General features: G+C 35.0%; 1 protein-coding gene across 5 annotated transcripts in view; it reads right to left on the bottom strand.

Moving 5' to 3' along the window:
- flnbb (filamin B b) overlaps positions 1-27,415 on the bottom strand; it is a 46,183-nt gene extending 18,768 nt beyond the window's left edge. For 2 of the 5 annotated variants that reach the window (XR_015523419.1, XM_087306875.1), the window contains exons 1-27: positions 26,705-27,415; positions 23,664-23,912; positions 21,662-21,759; positions 21,452-21,569; positions 19,689-19,826; positions 19,227-19,353; positions 19,010-19,146; positions 17,118-17,311; positions 16,903-17,016; positions 14,454-14,597; positions 13,886-13,964; positions 11,569-11,663; positions 10,920-11,496; positions 10,716-10,827; positions 7,254-7,411; positions 6,265-6,369; positions 5,668-5,773; positions 5,395-5,588; positions 5,168-5,291; positions 4,485-4,642; positions 4,280-4,403; positions 3,978-4,153; positions 3,542-3,665; positions 1,465-1,628; positions 1,261-1,384; positions 1,035-1,159; positions 837-960 (exon numbers count right to left, since the gene is read on the bottom strand). Coding sequence is in view for 4 of the 5 variants with exons in the window: in XM_087306875.1 (XP_087163001.1) it covers positions 837-960; positions 1,035-1,159; positions 1,261-1,384; positions 1,465-1,628; positions 3,542-3,665; positions 3,978-4,153; positions 4,280-4,403; positions 4,485-4,642; positions 5,168-5,291; positions 5,395-5,588; positions 5,668-5,773; positions 6,265-6,369; positions 7,254-7,411; positions 10,716-10,827; positions 10,920-11,496; positions 11,569-11,663; positions 13,886-13,964; positions 14,454-14,597; positions 16,903-17,016; positions 17,118-17,311; positions 19,010-19,146; positions 19,227-19,353; positions 19,689-19,826; positions 21,452-21,569; positions 21,662-21,759; positions 23,664-23,912; positions 26,705-27,017 (4,301 nt within the window). In the remaining variant the exon portion in view is untranslated. Of the gene's footprint in view, positions 1-836; positions 961-1,034; positions 1,160-1,260; positions 1,385-1,464; positions 1,629-3,541; positions 3,666-3,977; positions 4,154-4,279; positions 4,404-4,484; positions 4,643-5,167; positions 5,292-5,394; positions 5,589-5,667; positions 5,774-6,264; positions 6,370-7,253; positions 7,412-10,715; positions 10,828-10,919; positions 11,497-11,568; positions 11,664-13,865; positions 13,965-14,453; positions 14,598-16,902; positions 17,017-17,117; positions 17,312-19,009; positions 19,147-19,226; positions 19,354-19,688; positions 19,827-21,451; positions 21,570-21,661; positions 21,760-23,663; positions 23,913-26,704 lie in introns of all 5 variants that reach the window. The other 3 variants (XM_087306876.1, XM_087306877.1, XM_087306878.1) reach the window with 3 other exon arrangements.
- Between the last annotated feature and the right edge of the window lie 210 nt (positions 27,416-27,625).

The following is a 27,625-nucleotide window of genomic DNA, read 5'->3' as shown; positions in this document are numbered from 1 at the left end:
CGATAATATTCATTAAAAGAACTCTAGTAATAAAACTAATAATTTATTAAATGCTATTATTATTATAATAATAAATTTTTATTATTATTAACATTAATATAATTAACATCACTAATAATATACTAAAATACAAATAATAAAACAATAGCATTTTAAAAACAAAGAAAACATATATAAACAGATTTTTCTAAATAATAATAATGTTTTGTGTGTGTGTGTGTGTGTGTGTATGTGTGTGCGTGTGTGTAGTAATGACTTTTACTATAACTATTATAAAGTTTTTTATTAAAGTTTTTTTTAAGAAATATAATAATTGTTGTAAAAAACATTCAGTTTTTTATCAGCTTGTTCGCTTTATTCATCAGGAATAACCACAGCGGAATGAACCACCCAAAAACTTCTTATTGATAGCAGTATTAACAATAATAAAACCTATACTAATAAAAAAAAACTACACTAAAAATAAAGTTAACAACAATAATAATAATAGTATATAATAATAACAATAATCAGCATTCTCATCCAGTGTATGAAAAATTATTTTATAATGTTTACTTTACTATAACTATTACTCTATTACCAATTTTCATTATTGTAGTATGCATATAAAGCAAAGTTATCACTATTATAAATGGTTCAATTTAAAAAAAACATTGATTATAATAATATTTATTTGAATATTTGGTTAAATACTATTTTAGGTCAAATTGCTATTAGTAGTAGTAGTAGTATGCATCATTATTTAAACATACTATTATTATAAAATCTAGATATTTTCCATTGTGAATAAAAAAATAATAATGCTAAAAAAAATAATAGCAAAATATGAAGCTTACTTGTAAAATGAATCATCATCAACATATTTGACCATTAAGGAATGAAGACCTTCATTAGTGGGACAGTATTTGACAGAGTAAGTCCCGTCAGGGTTTTCTTTGACCTCTGTCAGTTCAGTCTCTCCTGCAGACATAAATCTCTGTCAGTTACACAGCAAAAGAAACCCAATACATCTTTAAGAAGGAACTGCTTCCCACCATCAGGTCTGATCATCAGCACACAGTCAGGGGGCTTCCCGGATTTACTACAGCTGATCCTGAACAACTGAGGACTTTGAGCACAGACTGATTGCTCTGTATTTACAGTCGGATCTGTCTGGAGGCTGTGACGCAAACAAAACAACAAATGATTATTGTATTTCTCTAGAAAGAATCAAATGTATTACAATTCTACTTAACAAAGATGACTAACACACTTCTATACCTTCTGAAAGCTTCTTTGCTGTTGTATTTGTCCATTACAGACTTACAGCCTGGCATTTTTGGTGTGCAAGACATCTCACATTTTTTATCCCTGTTGTCCAATATATCTGCGAGTTTTATTGAGCCTGTATATGAAAGCGCATGTGAATGATTACCATGTCAAACACACAGTCATGCAAATGTCAGCAATATATCAAACTCTGACCATTAGCTTTAGCATTAGCTTCTGGTTCCACACGGCAGCCGTTAGTGAATGTATGTGGAGGCTTAGAGTGGACATTTCCCTCCTGACTCGAATTTTCCTTTTTATTTCCAATGTCTTTATCCTTTCTGACAGTGTGAGGAGGAATGGCATTAAACCTGTGAATACTGAAAGATAGCATGAAATAAGAACTTGCAGTATTTGGTGTTTTACTACATTAAAAAAATACTACAGTAGCCTAAGTGAACCATATTATAGTAAAGTACCTAAAATGATATGTTGTGTTAATTTTGTAGTTGCTATGGTAATATAAAAGCAGGTAGGTAGCAAATAATTCTGGCCCAGATTTGGCATAAAGCTGGCACAGCAGGCCTTTATCTGGCACTGGCATACACATGCTAAACATGGTCTGGGTTTCACAGAAGTGGCACCATCTTTAAGGCAGCACATAAGATTTGGGTCAGATGTCAAATGTATTATTTGGCCCAGATGTTAATAATGTATATGTGGGCCACATAAGTTTACCCTTTCTTGACTCACTTTTAAAATAAATTAAAATTATTTCTGAGTACAGAAAAAATTCTACCAATCAGGTCGCTTCGAGAAAAAGTATGGCCATAAAGCAAAATCAATTTCATTGCTGTCGTGACACACCAACAATTCTGGCCCAGTTCAGGCCCAGTTATGGGTTACTAACTTGGCCCAGATATGGTCCATGTTTGGCCCTTGTATGGAAGACAAACTTCCAATCATGTACCGTTATTCACTGTGGCATGTGTGCCAGGCTAAAGCTGATTGTGTGGGCCAGATCTGGCGTGATCTATGTGGGTAGCCTATATTAACAGTAAACAAATGACTAAATACCGTAGATTTCAACAACTAAATGGTATTGCAGTATGTATATCATACTACAATACCACACAGTTCACTGTAGTAAATCTGTAGTATTCTACAGTATTTATTATCACACTGTAAACAAATTATATGACAAAAAGTCATGGCTACAAATGTTATGTTACTTTTAGTGTGTGAATTATACATTGACAATCGGGGGGGTCAACATTTTTGATAATGTTAGTTTGTGTAATACATGCTTCAGTGAATCAAATGCATGTTTATTTAAATTACATCTAATTTATTCATAAAATATATTAAAGTTTTCAGTGTTTTGATAGGCTATTTAGTGTATTCTGACTTGATTAGCTTTTTTCGGCTTACTTTAGGACAAACTATACAAACAATGCATCTATTTTGACGTTACTTTTGGGTAATTTATAAAAAACAAACACCTATTTTATTTAAATCAATTCATCTTTATTTCTATAGCGCTTTTACAATGTAGTTGTGTCAAAGCAGCTTAACGTAGAAGATTATAGGTTTTATTGTTTTCTCTACGTCTTATGTTGTCAATCGGTGCTCTAAATCTGCTGGTTTCAGACTGTTGAAAGACTTTTTTCTCGCATACACTGATTGGCGCAATTATAGATTCACAAAGGTATGAACTGGTATAGGGGTGGGTGGTCAAATGGATGTCTATTATTTTAAATAATACCATTAATACAGATCAGAGTGAACTTTTGTCTCAGTTTCAAAGAGCTGGCCCCCCACACGTATTGTTTTGACGTCCTTCATTGGGGATCAAGCCTTAATTAGAAGGGTCAATCCCTTCCAAAGCACCCCCCCCCCATAAATCTGTAATTCGCACCCTGGTTACATTGTGTTTTATTAGCCATACAAAGTTTTATGTAATGTTTTTATTTGGTTTGACTGATTTAAGTTGAGATGACTAGAAAAGTTCACTTGATTAAACAAAAAAAAAAAAATTAATAAAATTAAGGCAGGCAGATTTTTTACAGTGCTGTTGACTACAGTTAATACTACAATATGATTTAGCATTCTTTAACAAAGTGTTGTCTATACTATAATATATACTATCTATACTATAATATATATGATGTAAAAACCCTATTATAGTTAGGTTTTAAAGCAATATAGTATTTTCTATATAGAAAATTACTACAATATTTCCTTCCAGTACTGTAGGTTTGCACTGAAATTTCTTTTTTAATTAGAGCTTTACCTTCTGAAGCAATCATCATTGGTATATTTGGCCATGATCGAGTGAGGTCCTTCAGCAGAAGCGGAGTACTCAACTAGATATGACCCATCTCCATTGTCTTTTGAACTTAATAATTTGATTTTGCCTGCAAATGAAAACAATTCAAATCCTAAGTACTGTATGAATCCTGAGTATCAACATTTTAATTCATCAAAGCCTGCCATCATTCTTTGCATAATCATTGAGCTTTTCTTTTTTGTTGTTGCAGGTCTAAAAAGTGATACAATTCAGAGTGCAAAAAGCAAAATGTTATCTGAACCATATGTTTTTATAATCAAAGTGATTTTTTTTAAACTGCAAAAACAAACATATTACACACTTACAGAAAATGCCTCTTTAAAATGACATAAAATACCCAACAGAACAAAACAGCACATCCTCTTAACTTCAGTCTCACCATCAGGAGTAAGGAGAGCTACAGTCTCTGGTGGCTCTCCAATGCTACTGCCATCAACAATGAAGGCCTGTGGAGTGTTCACACACACATCTGCCTTGAAGCCTGATTCAAAAACTGGAGTTTCAGGATGTTTATAATCAACACCGGGCACAGGGAGCACTTGAAACTTGAAGGGACTGTAAATGAACAACCAGAACAACATGAATGAAAAGACTGTGCTTGATTGTAATCATTAAAATAATCAAAAGTTTGGTTAAATATCTCAATATGACCTATGCATTCAACAGTTGCAGTGCTCATACCTGCAAAATGAATCATCATCAGTATATTTGACCATCAAAGAATAAAGGCCTTCCATTGTAGGTGTGTAGTTCACAGAGTATGTGCAGTCACCATTATCTCTGACCTCCATTATCTCACTTATGCCTATTAATGATCAATTAGGTTTGTTACACATTTTATTGAAATGTAGGATTGTTAGTATGGATTTATTATATGGTGCAATACCATTTGGTGTCATCATGGTAACAAACTGCAGAGTTTTTCTTGAGGAAGTGCAGTCGATAATGAATGTCTGAGGACACTGAGCACACATTCCTGATGTTAGACCTGGACCTGATACATTAACCTCGGCTAATTCATCTGTCGGCAGTACCTGGAACTGTCTGAATGAATGATAGAAAGAAAATGTTTCTTTTACTCAATGAAATTGCATTGAACACACACACACACACATATTTATGAATGGCAATACAATTAAATATATTTTTTATTTAAAATTCACATTTTTTAATTTGCATTAAATACATAAATTAGGTATAATAAATAAAAAAATTCCATTTGATTCAAACAAAATTGCAAATAATAAATAAATGCATATTTGTATTTATTTTATTTTATGCAATTTAATACTTTATTTAAATAAATACATTTAATGCAATTCTATTTTTTTAATTACAAATACATCTAAATACATAAAACAAAATAGTTTCTTATTTAAATAAAATTACAATAAAAAAGCTAAAATCACACTAGAAATAAACCATTTAATTCTATATTTAAATCTATTTATTTGACATTTTGACATTTCATGAATTTGAAAAATCATATATACATATATATATATATGTTTTTTATGTACTTTTTATGTATTAATGTAATTTTTAACAAGATTTTTTAAAAATTCTTACCTATTAAAACTCTCTTCATTGGGGAATTTCACTATCAATGAATGACAACCGTCCATGGTGGGTAAATAGACACCACTACAACTGCCATCTCTGTTGTCTGTGAGCTCCAGGAACTCCTTAGATCCTGCAGTACAATTAATGAAGCATCTCAGATATATTGATCTCAACACTAAAAATTGCTTAATAATAAGACAATAATAAAACAGATCATTTTTCTCTGTGCTCACCATCAGGTCTCACCACAGCCACTGCGTTTGGAGATTCTCCACTGCTGCTGCAGCTAATTGTGAAGCCTTGAGGGGTTTTACCACAGATTCCACCTTTAATACCAGGAGCAATAATATCGGCCATGTTCAGATCATGAGCTAAGGAAAGCTCTTTATCACGGCCATACTTAGGTAGTGCTTGAAACTGGTTGGGACTACAATTAAAAGAGTAGAGAATGTAATTAAAATTATTTTTTAGGAGATATTTAGCTTTAATGTCAAAAACAATCAAACCTGCTGCTTCCATAAAGACTTTGAGGATCTAAGACGGGCTTTCTGTCTTTCACTAATGAAGCTGGACTCGCTCTGTGCATCCTGGATCCGTTGTGTTTGACTATTTCTATTTTTCAAAAGATATTTCAAATAATTAGTGCTGGGCAAAGATGATCCACAATTAATCACATCCAAAATAAAAGTTTTTGATGACATAATATTTGTTATGTACTGTGCACATTATGTAATTTTTTTATTTTTTATTACCTCATTATGTATCTATATAAAGGTGTTAATAATGTATATATAAACACACACACCTCCATACATATATTTAAGAAAATGTTTGTTTTGTGCATTTCAACATAAACTATATTTAGATACAAATTGTATATACATTTAAATATCTATGCAACAATTTTTTTTTTGTATAGTTTTGTTTTGTTTTGATTCACATATGTGTACATTATATAATTGTAATGTAGTATTACATACACATAATTAATATATATATATAATACACATTTATTATGTGAAACAAACCTTTTCTTTATTTTGGATGTGATTAATCTTTATTAGACATGCTTTAATATCTTGGTCATCAAAAAATGGACCTACCTTGAGAAGTAACAGCATTTGAAGATATGCAAATCCCAGCCTGTAGACAATCTCCAGAGCCTGCAGTATTTGAAACATCATCCACTGACACAACAAATGGGCTTCCTGTTGAATGCAGACAGCAGTTGTTTAAAACACTATATCAATCTACATTTATATCCTCTCAATATATGCAATTGATTTTAAAGCCCTTTACACACAAGAAACATGAAAGAAAACATTTTGAAAGACATTTTGTTTTCAGGTTTTTGAATTTTAACAGACAAATACATATAAAATTAGGCAGCATAAATATTGCCTATAGGGCCAAACAGAATCTGCTGACATTTTTTGCTATTTCTGCAGAGAATTTTGTAAAAAATAAAATAAAATAATCTGAGGATTTATGCAGAATTATTTTGAGAGTATCATAACTAAAAACTTAAAATAATACCTTTTTAACTTTTATTTAATGTTTACAATGCATATCCAATTATAACCACTTATTTGGCAAGTCTCTTGTATAATATACCTACTAAAAGACAGAAAATATTAATTTACAAACCGCATTGTAAATAAATCATGTGAATATGTTCATAATAGTCAATAATAATACTGAAATTAATTTAAAAACTGAATAAATATAAATTTACAAACATTTACACAAGTAAAACAGACACAATAATGGGCAAAAATCTGTAAAAAGATTTAAATTTCTGAGAAAAAAAGCATGTTTATTAGTATATTATGTCCGTGAATATGCTCTTATTTTAGTGACTGTTTGACTCTTTATCAAACAGATGCTAACCATATTTGAAGCAAATCTTCATGAAAATCATTTCAACACAAAAATATCTGAACAAACTCACACTCAAGTATTGCAACTGTAGCAAGTTTAAAAACTCTTCTAAATATAAAACAAAAGCAGAATCCACACTACAACTATAACAATAATAACGAAGAGGAACAGTATTATTGAAATCACCTTCCTCTGTTTATTTAAAGCCTACCTGGAATACTGTTCTCTCCAGAGGTTATGGATATCTTATATTCACCAGGCACTGTTGGAGTATATTCCACACCATACACGCCCTGACCACCATCTTTACACGTCACCTGACAGTCAGACGGACCCTCCACTGTTACACCAAGATCATCAACTGGAGATCTGCTCACAAACAGACACATTAGGAATTAATGGAGGCTCTGAATAAAGAAAATTTATAAAAATGTATCAGGCATAAGAAGATAACCGGTTTCAACATTTACTGCGATTTGAAAAATTCATGGTTTTAAAACAGATAAAAGTTTTGGGTTTTTTTTATATGTCAGTTTTTTAGGCCAACAGTCTCTACAGCAGCAAAGGACCATCCACATCAAAAACAATTGGTCAGCCCATGATTGAGCAAACATTTGAAAAAAAAAATCACTTATTCACCAACATTCAAGCATACTCTGGACCTGAAAAGTGCAGTGATTTATATTATATCCAAAGAAAGAAAGGTACTTAAAGTAACCTTTTTAAGTTGTAAAGAAATCTGTGTTTTTGAAACTAATGACGAAAGCAGAAGTCGATGATTAGTTTTAATTATTGAGCCTGACATGTTGACTGTTCCAAAATATTTGAATGTTTCTTAAAATAAAATATATTGTGTTTAATCGGAGAACCAGTTGTTGTTTTTTACCTAGACAATTGAATAGAACCTAGGGCTGTAAATAGCAATACTGTGATTTTTTTATTTAAGATTGTCATACCGTCAGTATCTCATACCGGACTGTAGAATCTGAAAGTTGTTATAACCTGTGTGTACTTTAGATGAAATCAATTCTATATTATGTTTTTTATTATAAATATTATTTGTTTTGCATTGATAATTTCAGTTATGGTTATATAATAATTTATAAATCTTAGTTATTCATTTATTCATCCATTTATTTGATTCATATTGTTAATTCATTTATATTTATCATTTATTATCTTAATCATTTATTAATTTGATTTCTTTATATATTCTTATTACTTGCTCTGCTTTTAGTGCTTTTTCCATTGTTTAGTCTTATTTTGAGGGTGTTTTATGAAATGTTCTTCTCCACTGATTTGAGATATGAAAGTATAGTTCCTTTCACACATACAGACCCTTTCGGAATATTACCAGCAATTTTTCAGAAAGATCATGTGTGAACAGGCCCTTTTTGGAAAATACTGGTAAATTAGTTCCGGCAAATTTATGGAAAGAGAAGTTGTAACATTACAGGTAATTTGCCAGAATGCTGCGCTGTATGAACGCAGAAGGAAAATTGGCAGAAAGAGCATGTTTACGATTAGAACGCGGTGACGTGAGATGTCTACTCCAGTCAATAGGAACATTCAGACGCATTCAGATCCATGCTATTTACAAAAATAAAAGCCTTTGAATTTTTTTATAGACACATTTAGCTGCTAGATGTTAGTCAAACAACGTTTCAATGCTTCTTCTTAATGCCAACTGTGGAAGAAAAAAAGCGATAAAATGCTTATGATAAGCCGCTATTTGTTTACCTTCAAGCTCTGCTTCAGTTGCTTCACGCGTGTTCACGTGAAGTGCAGGAGCGCTCCGGTGAGCACCAGTACACACACATATTATCTACCATCAACCATTAACAAAAGCCCAACCCTTTCTGTGTTTATAAATGCAAGCGCAGCCGTTTAGAGGTAATGTCTGGTACTGTCAGAATTTACCGGTATTTTGGAATGGATGTTTGAATGTTTTTTTTTTTTATTCCAGAACGTTCTTGCCTGTGTGAACAGCGTTTTTTAAAATATACAGGTAAAGTCGTTCCGGTAATTTTCCGGATATTTACCAGTATCACTGAGTGAAAGGGGCTGTTGTTTCTAATTCAAGGTCTTGTGGCCTGGGGTCCGTTCTTCGTACCTCGCTTAAATGATCTAAGATGATTTGACAGATCCTGGATCTTTTAATCTTGATAACTGATCTCTGGCTAATTTGGTTCTTCAAACAAGTTCGCGAATCAGATTAGAATGTCTGGATAAACTGATCTGAGATCGCTGCGTGTGTTGTGAAGGACAGATCTATCGATCCTCGAAATCATGATCAGCAATGCAACGATTGGCTGACGGTACAGCTGCGTAATGACATCATCTGATTAATATTCAATTATCCATGTGAGCAAAATTACGTTAAATTAGCAGAAACGGTTTGTTAAATATGACACGCAATAACCTTCCACATTTGTTGTGAGCTGCAGGCTTTACACTTTCATGTGTCAGGTGTATTCATCATGTATTTCAATGCATATCAGTGTATTTAGTTCTAAATTTAGAAAATATTGTCTATATTATAGTAGCTGTTTTTCAATCGGTGTAAAGAATAACTGGTTGTTTACAAAAGCATTTTGATATTGGTAAAGGCGTCTGCAACTTTTGTGAAGCTTCAAATCACTATTAACTATCAAAACATGTTTATGACTGCATAAATGTATTATTGCTTTAAAAAAAAGTAACATATTCTGCATTTCTATCATACACAATTTGTACTAAAGCGACCTAAAAAGTTCATATCAATAAGTTTTCTCTTTGCACCACAAGGTGACAGTCTTTGTACTTTCATTTCGATGGTGCAGATTGCATAAGTTTTATTAATATGTATAACTTTATTTATTTTATTAATGACTATAACTTTATATATATATAGTTAAAAAATATGTACCATTTTCCCAAGTGTATATAACTACTACTGTAAGAAAATATCAGAATTCAGAACATACTTTCTGTATTATCTTTGCTTGAACTGAGCCGATCTAATCCTGTTTATATGAATTGAATCTGCTCCCGATCAGGTTTGACCCAGCAGAACTGTTGCTATGACAACAACTCTCGGATCAGCTTTGAAGAACGAAACGATCATGGATCATGTCAAATCGTCAATATCCAAATCCAGCTAACTGAGTAATCCACGTACGAAGAACGGACCCCTGATGTATAATAACATTTGTTATGTTTGTGCTGTTCAGACGAAGTATGAGAGCGTACCGAAACACATTTTGAACAATATTATTCAATAAACCCTTCTTTTGCATTATCATCACTCTGTCTCCTGCTTCTGCTCTTCTCTGGCTTCCTTCCACAGTCGACTCCTATATTGACAGGACACTGCTAATTCAGTCGATACTGGTTGACAGGTTTGTGTGTTGGAAACTCTGCTGACTTGTTGTCCAAATACCTGGAGAAACTGACATTTCCTGACAAGATCTTGTGTCCGGTGCGAGATTTTATTTATTTGGCGTGGACACTGTGAACTAACAGGTCCATTTCTAAAATATATTCTGGGAAGCCTAATTTTTTTTAATCATCTAATTTCAATCTGTTGCCTATTTTGCATGACTTCTAAATGAAACTTATGCAATGATATTATAAAAAGTGACCTCAGTCTGATGTTGCAACTTATAATCAAATGTGAAAATACAGCAGTTACCTGGTGTTTACACAAAACATGTTAGGATGTCCGATGAGGCCTTTCTGGAGACCCAAACCACTTGCAACAACTTGGCTTGCATCAGTTTCTCTTTCGCCAACCACAACGCCTCCTAAATCAACAGAATGCATCAGACCACAAACTCAAGAGACAAATCTGAATTCAAACCTTGTAATTCAATAAATATTAACAATCTTTTTTCACCTCTTCTGCTCACTTTTACATGGCTTTTGTAGACCTTCTGTTCCACCATCACTTTATGAACAGGCAGCACCTTTCCTCCATATTTGAGAAGCAGTGTATATACACCTCCAGTTCGGGGCACATAAACAACAGTGTATGTGCCATCCTCGTTCTCTTTCACTTCGGTTTCAACGACAACTCCTGAATCAGAGATGGCCTGCACTGATAGATCCTCAGATCCTACCTTTGCACAGTCTATATTTACAATGCAAGGTTCACCCACTATTCCGTGTTGCAAAGCAGAGTTAGTTACCAAAACTTTCGATGGGTCAACTGGATGATGTATGTTAGCCCCAAACGGAGATCCAGGAATGTGAGAGTTGTCAAAAAGCACATTGATTTGGTACATTCCATGCTCCGTAGGGAGGTAAAGCACAGTGCAAGTGCCATCTTGATCGTCCAGACATTGTAGTGTAACCTCACTGGGTCCGTCTACTCTTACATCAAGTCTTCCACTTCCTGCTCTGCTTGTGTCAATAATGAACTCTGCTTGTTCTCCAACAACACCTTCTGTCAGTCCAGGACCATGAGCATTTACCTGAAGAAACAAATAGCACCCGATTATACCATTTCTTCAGTGCTTTAAATTAATTTATATAGATTGTAATACCTTTGTGGCATCGGCTGGCATATTTGATGGGCTGATAACATTCATGACCAGTTCTCCTCGACCACCAGGATGGACGTTCTCTGGAAAGTCTTCATCTTCACACAATCAGATAACATAATCAGAGTGATTTGAGATTTGAATATAAGTATATTTGGTATTATTAGGAGATGAGGCAGCATCCATTAACAAACATATTCAAAGAAATCCATTTTAATCATTTACTTTATTTTGTAATTTAAAACTCAACACAATGCAATTGTCCTTTTAATAATACATTTTTAGCTTTTACTGGAAATATTCAACAATGAATAAAATAATTAAAATATATTATCAAATGAATGTGTTGTAGTTGTTTGAGTACATTTTAAACAAGTAAAATATTTTTTAACAGTTTCAAATGCCATTTAGATACATATACTGTAGCTAATAAATGGTTTCAGCTATTTTGTTATTCTCTCGTGTTTTGCAACTTTTCATGTGGGCGACATGGTGGCTAAGTGGTTAGCACTGTCGCCCACAGCAAGAGGGTTGCTGGTTTGAGTTCTAGATGGGCCAGTAGGCATTTCAGTGTAGAGTTTGCATGTTCTCACTGTGTTGACATGCGTTCCCTCTGGGTGCTCCGGTTTCCACCACAGTCCAAAAACATGTGGTATAGGTGAATTGAAAAAACTAAATTGGCTGTAGTGCATGTGTGTGAATGAGTGTGCATGGATGTTTTCTAGTGTTGGGTTGCAGCTGAAAAAGCATCCACTGTGTAAAACATATGGATAAGTTGGCGGTTCATTCTGCTGTGGTGAACCTTGATGAATAAAGGGACTAAGCCGAAGAAAAGTGAATGAATGAAAATCAAACTCTACAGTATGACAAAGCCCTTTGGGGCAATTTATAGATTATTGTTTAAAAAAAAAACAGCAACTTGTACATGGCTGTACTATAATTTACATGGTTTAATAATGCGATTTGAATATTTAAATATATAATAAACCTTCATAAATTAAACTGTTAATTATTTACTGTAGAGATTTTTACTCATGAATTGTTTTTAAAATATATTTAAATTTTAAAAATATCTGTAGGATTCATTTCATTTTATTTTATTTTCGGCTTAGACCCTTTATTAATCTGGGCTCGCCACAGTGGAATGACCCGCCAACTTATCCAGCACATTTTTACACAGATGCCCTTCCAGCCACAACCCATCTCTGGGAAACATCCACACACACTCATTCACACTCATACACTACGGACAATTTAGCCAACTCAATTCACCTGTACCACATGTCTTTGGACTGAAACCCACTCGAACGCAGGGAGAACATGCAAACTCCACACAGAAACGCCAACTGACCCAGCCGAGGCTCGAACCAGCAACCTACTTGCTGTGAGGTGACAGCACTACCTACTGCGCCACTGCGTCGCCGAAAGGTAACAGAAACTTCCAATGTGGGGCTCGAACCCCTGACCCTGAGATTAAAAGTCTCATGCTCTACCAACTGAGCTAGCCTCCCCTTATTCAGATTATTTAAAATATTGTCCATTAGTCCACCAACAAATAAAAAGTCCATAATAAATAAGGTCCATTAATTAACATTATTGCACAGCTCTCTGGCAAATCCTTGTCAGGATTTATTCTACGAGAACAACTGGCTGGATATACACTGTAAAAAAAATCCATAAATTTGCCATAATTTTGTGATTAATGTTTTTATCTTTATTTTTTGTCGTTTATTTATGCTTTTGAATTGCATTATGGGATCTTCATCTTTCTTCCAACTACTTTTAAACTTGGAAAGTTTGAAAAAGTCACATTTATTACCATTTTTAATAGTTTAAAGTGATATATTGTCTGGGTTGGTGTTGTATATTACGTTGCAAAAACCTTGTAATAAGCTGCCAGCACATTTTCTGTTATTTACAGACTTATTTCTCAATATATTATTTCTTATACATTATCTTATTTCAAACTACTAAAATGTCAAAAAAAAGTAAACTGTAAAGTTCAATTTTCAACATCAAATGTCGACAGAGCAGAGATCAAGGCCCTATAATGCAATTCACAATTGTAAATAAACAGAAAACACTTGTGAATCACAAAATACAGAAACTTAATTAAATTAGATATTTTGGTAACATTTTATGTTGATGGTCCATTTATATGTTAATATATGCTTCAGAAATAGATTTCATGTTAAGTAGTGTGGTCAACTAATGTTATTCTGCTTTTACATTCCACTGAAAAAAAAAAAGCGGTATGAGGAAAAGCAAACAATAATTAATATTTTCATTTCTGGAAGAACGACTGTTCATTCAGACTCACCAGAGTAACAAATTTCTGATCCATCTGGTTTAAACCAGACTGGGCTACAAGGTGTAATCTTAATCCTGCGAGGTGTCACCTGCAATAACAATGGTGCAGAAATCATACAGCAATCATAGGTTTCCATATAACTGAGGATTACAGCAATCCAATTTAAAGCTCATTTCTTAATGTATGATTTTTCACATGTGATTTCAATAAGCATAGCTTCTTTCCCTCTTGACTGTGAGAATGCCAGTACAAATAGGCTAATAAACATCCTATTACATTTCTGTGAGCTCTGGCTGCAGCGCTAAGCCGCAGTACATCATCACCAGACAGGTTTAAAGCCATTGCGAGATGAAATGGAATTTCAATAAGGCAGCAGATGCTGGAACATTAATGCAAACCAAATTGGGGGAATGAGTTTTGTTTAACTTCATTACACCATGTAAATTAAATGCACCAGAATAAGCACTGGCTGCTGTTGTTGTACACCACATTCTCATGAATTTGCATAATACCTACATGCTGTTCACCAAACATTTACAGATTTTTTTTTCTTCTCAAGATCAATATATTCACTCACAATGAAAGGACTGCCAGGAACCATGACGCCTCCCCAAGTCACAGCAATGGTGTGTTTGGAGAGAGATGAAGGCGTGTAGGAGCAGACAAACACACCAGATTGTTCAGAAGAGATTGTAACATCGACACACTCTCCATCTGCTCTCTGTGAGGACGGCAAATCACATGTAAATTAAAAGTGCTTTTACCACTATTTAGCACTATTTAACACTAACACTAGAACCATCCCACGGGATAAAATTTCCCCTTCCTCCTGTATCAAATTTTCTTGTTGCAATTAATTGCTTAAGCTTTCATCGCAATGTATTCTCGTGATATTGACCTAAGCTGCAAAATAAGGTTTCCTCAACAGCTATAAAATCAAAGAAATACCTAGTGTATTGCTTCATCGTACACATGTTCAGAGTAATGTTTTAACCTAATTAAACACTAGAAGCACCACAGGGTACAAATTACCCATGGCTGTAATTCAAATGTGCATAAGAGGTCTTCAGTAAAACAATCAAGTCTCCCAGTTGTTTTGTTTCTTTTTATTTTTTGCTTAAAACCAAATAAAAAATTAGACATAAATGCCAGCATGTCAAATTTATCTAAATAATGCCTTTATTTATGCATTATATTTCTATGTTGTTACAGAGATCAGTAATTAGAATTAATAACAATGGATATTTGAAGATGATTTATGGATGCCAAACAGGTTTAAGAGGCACTAAATGCCACACTGCCAAAAAAAACAAACAAAAAAAAAACAACAGTAAACATTGGCAGCTGTGGTTGCCAGAATCTTACCGTTAAAATACAGTAGAAACCATAAAACTATTTTGTTCATTTTACAGTAAACTACAGTACATCATTAGTGTTTATACACCAATGTTTTGAAGTACTAACGTATATAGCTAGTACAAAATGCAGCTGCTAGAGTACTTACCAGGTCTAGAAAATATAATCATATCACCCCAATTTTATCCTCCTTACAGTGGCTGCCTGTTAAGCTTCATATTGATTTTAAAATATTGCTTCTTACCTATATAACCAACCTTCTGCCTCGATACAATCCAACCTGCTCTTTAAGATCTCAAAACTCAGGGCTTCTGGTAGTACCTTGAAAAGCAAAGTCGAGTAAAGGGGGTTGGACCTTCTAGTTTATGGCTCCAAAACTCTGTAATAGCCTTCCTGATAATGTCCGAGGTTCAGACACACTCTCGCAGTTTAAAACTAGATTAAAGACCTATCTTTTTAGTAAAGCATACATTCAGTGCATCACAAAGCTGTATGATGCATAAATGTGCTTCACGCATCTCGTTTATATACACTATGAACAGCAGCTATGCTAATTATTCTCTTTATTCTCTATTTCCACCTGGGGATACTCATCCCAAGGCCCCCAGAGACTATACATCGCCACTGATGTGATCCAAGACCAGCAACAAGATGATCTCAAGGTTTCCATAATCCTGGACTAAGCTGTATCCTGAGCAGCTGCTGTGGTGGTCTTGGAGGTGTGGAGAGCATGTGACTGATTCCTGTGATGCTCTAGGGTCAAACAACTCTTCGCAGCCTTCAGCGCCTAGACTGCAGCTCTGCACAAGACGTTTGGCCATAGGAGAAATGGTCATGCCCAATTGAGCCTGGTTTCTCTTGAGGTTTTTTAATTCTTCATTTTCGCCAATTGGTGAAGTTTTTTCCTTGCCGCTGTTGCCTCTGGCTTGCATGGTTCAGGACCCGTAGAGCTGCGCATCGATAGATTTGCTCCTCAGTGTTTGGACTCTCAGTATTGAATATTAAACCACACTGAAGTGAGCTAAACTGAACTTAAACTCTGAAAACTGGACTGACGCTGTTTCATTTTATTACGATCTTTTATGTGAAGCTGCTTTGACAATCTACATTGTAAAAGCGCTATAGAAATACAGGTGAATTGAATTGAATACATACTGTTGCTTTGTTACACAGACAAAATCACCACAAAAGCATGGTGGTGATGAGAAATTTATAAGAGGCTACATCTGAGGCTAACCAACACACATGAAACTAAGCAATAAACATTATTTATCAACATCATATTAAAGTTAAACCTCTAATGCACACAACTGATAAGAACAAAATAAAAGAGCCCAAGCATAGCAACAAAAATACATAAAAAGTGAAGCGTCACACAGGGAATTCAGGATTTTAGGGTTATACGCTGTATGTATCAATAGAACAGTATAATTTTACTGTCGTTTTTATAGTTGAACTCATTGTCATTTTTAACAGTGCATGACTGACAGTGATTATGATTATAGGCTGATATCATGCATGAGTGTTGCCTCATAGATGATGGTGGACAATAATAATATTATGACACATTACTTTGTGAAGACAGTGCCATCAAAACAGTGGTCATGTTTATAGGTACATTTGACTCTAGTGGTAAAGGAATGATATGAAACATTTCACAGTTTTAGTACCTGAGCAAAAACTGCAAGTTCTCCTTCACCAGCCTGTCTGGTATCCACGATGAATTCATTTTGGAGGTTTATTACGCAGCCAGTTTGGGAAACACCTGGTCCTTCTACTTTCACCTGAAGTGAAAACAGAAGACATATCATTAAAAAATGGGCATGAGCTCTCACACTGGACACACATCTGAATAAACAGATTAATGGGAGAAAGAGGAGTTTACCTTGTCAGGGTGGAAGCCTTTGCTTTTGGGTCTGATGGAGGCCATGAATGGACTGTCCTGGATTTCTTCATCATCACACATGACGTGAACTGCATACTCACCTGCCTCGGTCGGCCAGAAACGCACCTGACAGGATCCGTCATTATGGTCATCACAAGCGATCTTTGCCTGAGATGGACCTTCAATGGCAAAACCTTGGAAATATAATAGGTAAAAAGTATATAATATAATATAATATAATATAATATAATATAATATAATATAATATAATATAATATAATATAATCAATTTGAGAAACATTATTAAAGAAACCATAGAATTGTGTACTATTACAAATAAAATACTGACTACATTTGACAAATTAAAAATGTTCGGTTTTTACTTCAGGTGTATTCTAAGGCGGAAATGCATCAAGGCACATCTTAATCCAAATAAGGCTTCACTACCTGTCTCGAGATTTACCTCCTTCTGATTAAAATTTGAAGGCATCATAGATGTGCTCTTCAATGCCTTCAATGACCCACAGACCCGTGTGTTCCATTTCCGACATGAAATTGAGCTACAGTATAAGAAAGATGGCATCTTAAAGCACCTTTCGGGTGTCATTTTATGAAGTGAATGTGTAGTGAACGTGTGTATACAAGTTGTTTATATTATAATTTTCACCTTTATTAAGATAGGACAGTGAAGATAATAGATGGAAAAGCATTTTGAACAGAAAGAAAGCCTCGCTGGAGGGATCGGTAAAGGACCTTGAGCTAGGAAGTGAACCCGGGTCATCCTGACAACTTGCATGTAGGCGCACTTAACCACAAGGCTGTTGGTGCAGACAACTTTGTCCTCTTTTGAAATAATTTCTAGCAAGAAATTAGATTATCACCAAACTTAGTTATAACCCATAGATATATACATTAGATGTCGCCTGGCCTATTGTTGTCTATTGGACGGAATGCGTCAATAGCGCCGCCATCTTGGTACAGGGTAGCGCTCCTTTGAAATGAATGCGGGACCAAAGTACAGTGGAGGAATGTGGCCATCCAAAGCCAGAGATATACACATATACACATATATCTATGATCGGGAGTTTTCTTGGATGTTAATATGTAATTTTTTTTTCTAATTACGTGTCCTGAAACACACCTCCTCTCCTGCTTTCACTTCTCATACTGACGGAGGGAGCGATTCGTTTGTGAATGAATCCCCCGAACGACTCTTTCACTAGCCGACAATAATACAAGTTTCTGGCAGCGCAGCATCTCGTTGTAATATTTCTTTTGATTTGTTTACTGATTTTATTCAACAAAACTAGCATAAGCCTAGTGTTTAGTGCGAGTTGGAGCTGCTTTGCCTTATGGTCAGTGCAGTAAGTGACTGTTATCATCAATAACGTTACCTGATTAGCACAAAAGTTCAGAACATACAAAAACAGAAAAAAAAATATTACCTTTGAAATGTTCTGCCTTTGTGCTTTGTTTTCTTTGTTTTCTCATTACTACACCCGTAGACAGCGCTAAAGTCCAGCATCTTCACGTAATAACACTGTCTTGACTAGTGCGGTTGAATGACATTTGTCCTGGGAACACTGTACCAATGTGGCGGCGCTATTGACGCATGCTCAGGGTCCCTATGCGATATCTAGTGTATATAGCTTTGGTTATAACCCATGTTCTTTTCTGTTGTACATGATTAACTTATGCGGTCTCAGAATTCTTTCTGAAATCTGCATTACAAGGTGCCTTCATGTACAAACACGGCCTCCAAAATCATGCCTGACAATGCAGCGAGGCAACAAGTCAGCTGCCTAAGCTTTCGGACACAGCCAAATTAATTGAAAATAATACAAATGATGTATATCTCAAATTGATTGGCTTTAATGTTTTGTTGGTATTACCCAGCATTCCAGAATCAGCACCAACAGATTCCACCATGAACTGAGCCGGTGAGCCCACAGTTCCTCCCTCTAGTCCCGGTCCCCACACTCGGATCTTCTGTGGTCCTGCTTCTGGACCAACATTGACTTTAAAAGGGCTGTAACACATGAGAATAACAAACTGACTCTTGAACATAAATTAAAATCTTTCTCTGCTAATATAAACTCAAGATCTAACCTCTTGGAAATGTGCTGACCAACCCATGTAATGTCCACTGTGTGATCTCCTTCAGCACTGGGTGTATATTGGAAGCCAAAGACACCCTTGAACAGCTCCTTTTGTGTGACCGACACTTCACTTCCACCTGACAGAAAACAGAACATTTCAGTTACTCCAATTAGGGAATATATAGTTATGAGGTTCTATCTATATATAGACGAATGAAAGAGTAAAAGGCATAGTAAAAAAAAGTTGAATCTGTCATCATTTTCTCATTCCTAACAAGTTCCAAAGTTATTTGAGTTTCTTCTGTTGAACATAAATTAAGATATTAATAGATAGCTGGAAACCTGCAACCATTCCATGGTATTTGTAAATACTGCAAAAATTGTCATTTTTGGGTGAACGATCTCTTTGGGTGATCTACACGGTCTCTTTTCAAGGTAAGGTTTAGATCATAGTGCGTGGTCGGTTACTCACTGGGGTCTCTGATATGGACATCCAGATTTCCAGGCCCAGCTCGACATGTGTCCACCTTAAATTCAGCCAGCTGTTCTACCCTTATGCCTTTGGACTGCAATCCCCGTCCTGTGGCACGACAGGCTTTTGGTTTAGGCACTGAGATAAGAAAACAAGAACATTGAAATTAGATACTCAGGGCTATATACACATTGTGGAAACAACTGGTTTGATTAGCTGACATAACGTATAAAAATAAAATGTATTACTGTAAAAATGATATCAGAGATGAAGAGATCATCAGAAGCACACATGCAGATATTATATTTATCATACCTTTTCGTATAAATTAATCTTTCAGATGACAAGGGGGTGAGAAACATCTCTCAAAAAATCCTTTAAACTTTCAGTGATGAGTGATTTTTTGTCTTATAAAAAGGTTTTTGGGGTTAATATAGTCAAATCAAAACTTGGAGAGTTTTGAGAAAAGGAAGGGTTGAGGACAAAACCCTGACAAATGTCTTGAAATACACTATCTGAACCTTGTTTTTAGTTGTGGTAACATAGTACAAGAGGAATAAATCACTGTGGTCCATTATATAATTTGTGAATAATGCATCATGGCATTATCATTTTCTAATAATTAACTGTGCAGTTATCAAATATTCCTTACATCAGATATTCACCATTAAACATGTTTGTATAAATTAATCGTTGTTTTTCATGATTTAAAAACTCACCTATACAAACAGTAAAGTTATGTCACCTAATGGCATATTAATGTAACCTGCAAAAAGTAATTTTGTGAACAAAATGGTTGATTAAGGGTGTGTTCACACTTGCTAGGTTTGGTTTGATTAAAACAAACTGATGCAATGGATGGTTAGATCAGGAGATCTAAATCTCTGTCCTTGAGATCTGGTATCTTGCAGATTTCAGCTCTAACCGCAATCAGACATACCTAGGCTAGCTAATCAAGCTCTTAGTGTCTTGATCTGTCATATGGGAACAAAATATATGATTGTACCTTTAAAGGCCCCAAATTGGGTCTTAAAATGTACCTTTCAAAACTAAACCTGAATGTTCGTAACTTTATAGACTTTATAGAGTATAAAACTTTATAGGGTACAAAATTGTACCCTAATGGACCAATTTAACCTTAAAATGTACAATTACATATTGTGTTCCCCTTGGAACAAAATTGTACCCTCACTGTACCTTAACTGTACACAAAATTTTTTTTGCTTGTTTATACTAATTATTTAAAGCTGAATCAACGCAATTCTTGAGATTTCATTGGGACAACTTAATTTCCTTAGGTTCAATCCACATAAATTTGTTAAACATGTTAAGTTAGAAACATCCTTACAGGTGTGTTGAGGCAAGCTGGAGCTAAAATCTGCAGGACACCAGACCTCCAGGACAGAGTTTGAGAACTCCTGCATGAGGTGAACACTGCTATGTAAAGCTTAGTCCCTACCAAACAAACTTCCTAATGATATTTATAATGTGGTTCAACTGAAATACAACTGCCACAGATTAACGATCCAAAGACATGAAGATGTCAGAAGATTTGACCATTAAAAGACAGAATGTTCCAGAATGATTTTTTACATTTTTGTTGTTTGATCTGCACCAAGCTAACTAAGAGAAGTCAAACAAAGTGTGAAAACACCCATAAAAATGTTTCATCATCGTGATTATAACACATCTCTCACCACTTGTCTTCACAATTATAGAAGAAAAACAAAACTGAACCACGGGGGTTTAAAATTGGCCCAAACCTTTCTTTGGCTTGAGCGGTGCTCCAGGTTTCAGTCTGGCTTTCGGGAAAAGCGAGAGATATGTCATCACCGACTGCTCATCCACAGCTGGATCGAGAATCTCCTCTGGGGCTATGAGCTTAAAGTTTATTATAAAACAAATAAGAAGAATTACAATTTGACAAGTGATGAAAAACCGATGCATAGAGTATGACAACTTGCCAGTCTCACCTGAGGAACCCCAAGCCAGTCATCAGCTTGCTGCATTGCTTCTTTAGTGTTGCTCACACGATGCACAGAGTCCCAGCTCTCCCAGTCAGGACACAAGCCTGCGTTAACCAGGAAAACTGTTTACTAAGACAACATTCTCTGGCAAATAAACACTATTCACTGAAATTTTAAAGCAGGGTTGCTCAACCCTGTTCCTGGAGATCTACCTTCCTGCAGATTTCAGTTGCAACCCTTATTAAACACACCTGCCTGTAGTTATCAAGTGCTGTTCAGGTCCTAATTAATTGGTTCAGGTGCGTTTGCTCAGGGTTGGAGCTGAACTTTGTAGGAAGGTAGATCTCCAGAAACAGGGTTGAGCACCCCTGGATTAAAGGATTTGTTCACTTCCAGAATGAAAATGTTCTTATAATTTAAATTTTTTCTTCTTTCTACAGCCAAAAATAAATTGAGGCTTTTGATGAAAACATTCCAGGATTTTCCCCCTTATACTGGACTTCTAGGGTGTTCAATGCTTTAAACTTCCAAACTGCAGTTTTAGTGCAGCTCCAAGAGCTCTAAACGATCCCAGTTCGGGATTGTATCTAACCTAATGAAACTATATGTACTTAATTTTTTTTTATTATTATTTACCTAACCACAAAACAGTGCATCACAGAGCTAGTGCCAAACAAACTTTAGTGATTAAAAAGTTGTTGGTCCCACTTTATATTAAGTGACCTTAATTACTTACATAGGAAAATAAGTATTACAATGTACTTATTGTGTTCCTAAATATAAAACATTACACTTCTGGTGCTCTTGAAGTGGGATACAAGTAAGGTTAGGTTCAGGTCTGGGGGTGTGATTATAAATGTTATTACAGTAATTAATTTAATATGTTTTAACAAACAGATCATTTTAACAATATTAATACAATGTAAAAACATTCATTTCATTTAATTTTCCTTTAGCTTAGTTCCTTATATATCAGGAGTCGTCTCAGCGGAATGAACCGCCAACTATTCCAGCATATGTTTTATGCAGCGGATGCCCTTCTAGCCGCAACTAAGTACTGGGAAACACCCATACACACTCATATTCACACACACACTCATCCACTAGTCAATTTAGTTTATTCAATTCACCTGTAACGCATGCGTTTGGACTGTGGAGGAAACCGGCGCATCGGGATGTATGTAAACATGTACAGTATAGACATAAAACATGTATGTACTGTACATGTTAAGTGCAAGCACTAAATTTGTCATTTAAATGTACGTAGATAGTAATGAAGGCAACAATATAAAGTGGAACCAAGTTTTTTTAATGGAAATATATTTACATTTATTCATTTAGTAGAAAGCGACTTTCAAACAAGGATAAAAGCACTTCAAACCACAAGAAAGCAGTAGTATATAGAAAACAAGACAAGTCTAAGATAGTTGAGTAGAATTGTTTCATATACACATATACTCATGATGTTAGCATGAGCACTGCTTATTCTTTCTGATACTATTGACAATATACTATAACGAAACTTTATTCTGAAGCTTTTATCTCAGCCTGTTGAGTCGTCACGTCATCGACAGTGCATTATAGTATACGTATTTTCATGTTGACAGAGACTTTATTATAAAGGCAGGAAAAACAAGTGAACATGGCCTAAGAATAGCACAATGTTTTCGGATTGTTAGTAAGAAAGCATCTGGTGCAAATGGAGTCTCCTTCAGGAGGTTTGTCAAGCCCACTCACGTGTGTGAAGCACACTCAGAATTGCACAATGTATTCCCCAAAACATGTTTAAAAAAACAAAAAACATGTGTTTAAGATAGCGTCATGCATATTGAGAGGAAAAGAGTGTCTCGGTCATTATTAGGTAAGACTTTTATTACTGTTGTGGAATCATTTATTTTCATCAAAAGCCTAATTTATTTTTTTATGTCAATGAGGTGAGTAAATAATAATGAAATGTTCATTCTGGAAGCGTCCTCATTCTTTAATGAGGACTACATAAGGAGTTTACCAGGTGCAAGTCCATCCACTAATGCCCCGAGGGCCTTGCCATCCTGCCAGTCCTGGCTAAAGTTGGTGATCGGCAGTTCAGGAACTTTGTTTTGGATCCATCCCAGAAGCCTCATCTCTGGAGTCAGTTTGGAGACAGAATCGTTTGCCTCATCCTCCCACACTGGGGTGGAGATGGAGTAATGCTGTATCAGGGTCCACACCAGACCCAGGATCAGCTTCAAATTACCATCCACTATTGCTTTGCTGTCTGTATGGAGACGTAGTGAATAGGTGTCTATTTGTCAGAGAACTTCTCATGGTAACACATGCATATATACAGCAAATGCTTTTTTCTGTCCATGCTTTCCATTTAAAATTATTTTAAATCTGATTCAACAAGCAAGCAATCATCTGGGATCATTGTTCCAGTACAGCTCTCTGCTCACTGATTGAAGTTCAGTCCCCAGTTTGACACTAGAACTCTTGGACCCAAAGCCTGCACTCTAATTAGGGAAGGGACCAAAGATATTCTCAAGAAAAGCACGTTTTGGGAGTAGCAATTATCTGTAATGATGATGTCATTGAGAAGAAATAATAACACTTTGCTGCTGACCTTCTTTAAAGGGACAGTTACACACAAAGATCTTATGCCACCCACCCGCCGTTATTTTATATTTTGTTTTCATTCATTTGAAATTGTTTTGATATGCTTTTAGATTTTATTTAAATGTTCGTTTTAAAATGTTTGTTTTTAGTTGTAATTTTATACAAGTTTTATTGTTATTTCTAAGCAATAAAATGATGCACAAGCACGCTTCTAAATAGAAATGGAAGATGAATGCATGCAACTTTTTTTGTATTTATCTTTCACTTACATTTATTTTTGTTAGTTTTGTGATATTGGTACTTATATTTTCCAAAAGAGTATGTTTTTGTTATTGCCTAATATTTATATAATTTTCTAATACCTAAAGTATATGTTAGCTTTGTTTTAGGAGCAAAGAAGATTTTTTTTAAATAGTTTTAGTTAACAATAACAATTTTATCACATCCCATCAAGTGTCAAGGCATGAAGAAAAAGTTTTAAACAACACTTTAACCAAACAGGAACATGATACATTTTAAAATAAGCTGTCACGGAGAACTTTTCTAAAACAATTTTTAAGTGACTTGAACCTCTTTTGACAAGATTGATTCTTAAAAATGAATGATTAAACATTGATTTTTTTTAATGTTGGGAATGCAACGTATAAAACAATTTTCATCACTATTCAGGACCAAATAAATCAGTATGACTTCACAGGAAAAGCAAGATGAATTTCCCATGTTTTCCACATATGTTTGTGATAATGTCAGGGGGTTTTTCTGTACTGTTTGAAAGACTTGTGATAAAGCACCATAGGCATCATGCCAGATTTTTTCCAGTCAGTATGTTGAGTAAATTGAAAGAGGTTAAAAAGGCTTAGATGAAATATTGTAAGCTCATACTCCCCTTAAATTAAAAACACACCATTAAAATGAACACCTTTAATTATACTAATTAGACTACATTGTATGTGTAATGGCTATTATGCTGTTCATATTTCTGGCTGGTAGAAGCTGAAATTTTAACCCTTTAGCTGTCAGTTAGTCTACTTGAATATATTGCAATTAAATCCTAATCTAACAATGACAAACTATATATCTCTGGAAAGGTCTAAGACTTCTACATACATATTTAACCTGTTTTCTTTTGCATTAGAAAAGTGATAGATCAAAACCGTTTACTGTCACCCTTTTTAAACTATAATATTGTAGCTTACATAAAGCAATCATGACAAATAATAAATAATTTAAAAGCTTACAATTTGTACTGATTTTTGATAGACTGAGAAACAGTTATTTAATAATTTCCGATAAGGAAACTTAAAGTTGTAAATGTATTACTATGCTACAGCAATCCACATGTACAATTTTTAAAAACTGATTTCAGAGCAGGGGTGCCCAAAATTTTTCTTATGAAGCCCCAAAATATGAGTGAGGCTAGTGGGCTGAAGGTAAAATATAGTTGCCATGGATAAATTCTTAATTTATTTAATATTATTTTAAAATGACTAAAAAACATAGCTTTATATTAAGTAATACAGTATTTTTTTACACTTTATAATGAACTTCTTACAATCTCATTTATAACAGAATTACACTGCTTCTGCAGACATTGCCTTGATTTTCTCGCCGATGTCTTTTGCATAGTTCTCTATCCGTTGACTGTCAGCATATACATTTTAAAAAATTTGATTCATTTTTTCACTTTCCTTAAGCTTTTTTAAATGAACCACCAACGATTCCATGCAGCATATATGTTTTAAGCAGTGGATGCCCGCAACCCAATACTGGGATTTTTGTATTTATTTACAACATTTAATTGAAACATATCATTTGTTTGCTCTCTTGTAGCTCAGAAATAAAACAAACAAACGTTATGTAATGTAAACGTTATGTTATGTAAAATTAGAATTGACGATCTTTATGTTAAAGGCATTTGCCCCAGCCCTCTCCATCATTCTCACTCTCTTCTCAGATGGGATATAATGGTCTGTTTTAGAGGCAAAATTCTAATTAAATGCCACAAAACTGCCAAAACAAAGATAAAATTTGATGTCTATTTTACAAATGTTGTCAAAAGTACAAAAAAAAAAAAAAAAATACTACACAGAAATAGGGGGCACCCTTGTAAGATCACCAATGGAAACTGGAGATTTTCTAGTGGTCATGTCTGGTACTGTGCCTAAACAAAATCTTTTGGAAGTCTATTTTTGAGATGTCAACTTCAAATTTGGAATTTGAATTTGAACATTTAGCTTCAATTTTTCTAGTCTAAAACAGGTTTTGTACAGATTTTACATAATATAATCCAACTATTTCATCAAAGGTATTATATTCACCATAAACTTAAAGCCACAGAACATTTATTTTACTTTAATAACTTCCGCCACAATGTCAAGCATCTTCTTTAAAATGAGAAGTTTAAATCTATGCACCAAAGCGCTAATGATTGTCAATTTTTTTACATCAACTCACCAATAGACACCAGCTTGACCTTTTCATGATCCAAAAACTCCAGAGCCACCGAAACATTGTCCAGCTTGAGTTGCCTGAAGGTTGGTCTCGTGTGGTACTTTCTAAACATCCTCTTGTGGCTCAGGACCTCCAGCAAAGAGATGAGAACAAGGCCATCGCTCAGATCGGTCTTCAGATCGCTGATCCGCATGTTCACAGACCTCAGGTGTTCATTGCACCAGCGTGTAAAGGTGTTCTTCTGGATCTTCTTCCATGGTGCATCATCTGCCAGGTTGATTGCAGCTGAAGTAACGCTACATTTAAAGTCAGCCATGCTTCTCTTTGTTCGAGCGTCGACTCGAAAACCTTTTATACCAAACAGAGAAACATGAAGCTTTCATGTAGCTTTGTTGGTGGTGGGAGTGCCTTACAACCCCCAATTTTGGCCCATAATTATGATCATACAGTGCCTCAGAGAGCTGTTTTTACTCTGACATTAACCGTGTCATCATGCCGCAGCCCCACATCGTGCAAAGGAATAATAAAAACAGATTGGAGTTACATCAGTGCATGAAGAATGTATTTACTAGGAAGGCAGAGGTCAGAAACAGGATCCTCAGACTCGGGGAATTCAGCTAATTCCCACCTGCCTCCAGATGAGGGTCTGACATCACTGTTGCTGATAACCTTATCGCTGGTGACGTTACTCTTCATTTACTCCAGAATAAGGCTGGAGTGTATTATTGCCAGTGCTCTTTTGATCGGGGCACGTCCTCGTATTTCCCTTGTGGTATCGAGGAGGGATGAATCATTGGGGAGGACTGAATTACATGATGAAGTGTGTGCGCCTTGGGCTGAAGGTTTATGACAAACATGGTTATGAGTCCATCATGTTTCACGTACACTGGAAAGCGGATTTTACAATAAGGGCATGTGTACCAT

Source organism: Danio rerio, chromosome 23 (assembly GCF_052040795.2).
Source record: "Danio rerio strain M-AB ecotype USA chromosome 23, GRCz13ab, whole genome shotgun sequence".
Taxonomy (NCBI): domain Eukaryota; kingdom Metazoa; phylum Chordata; class Actinopteri; order Cypriniformes; family Danionidae; genus Danio; species Danio rerio.
This window is presented reverse-complemented; position numbering and strand designations above follow the sequence as displayed.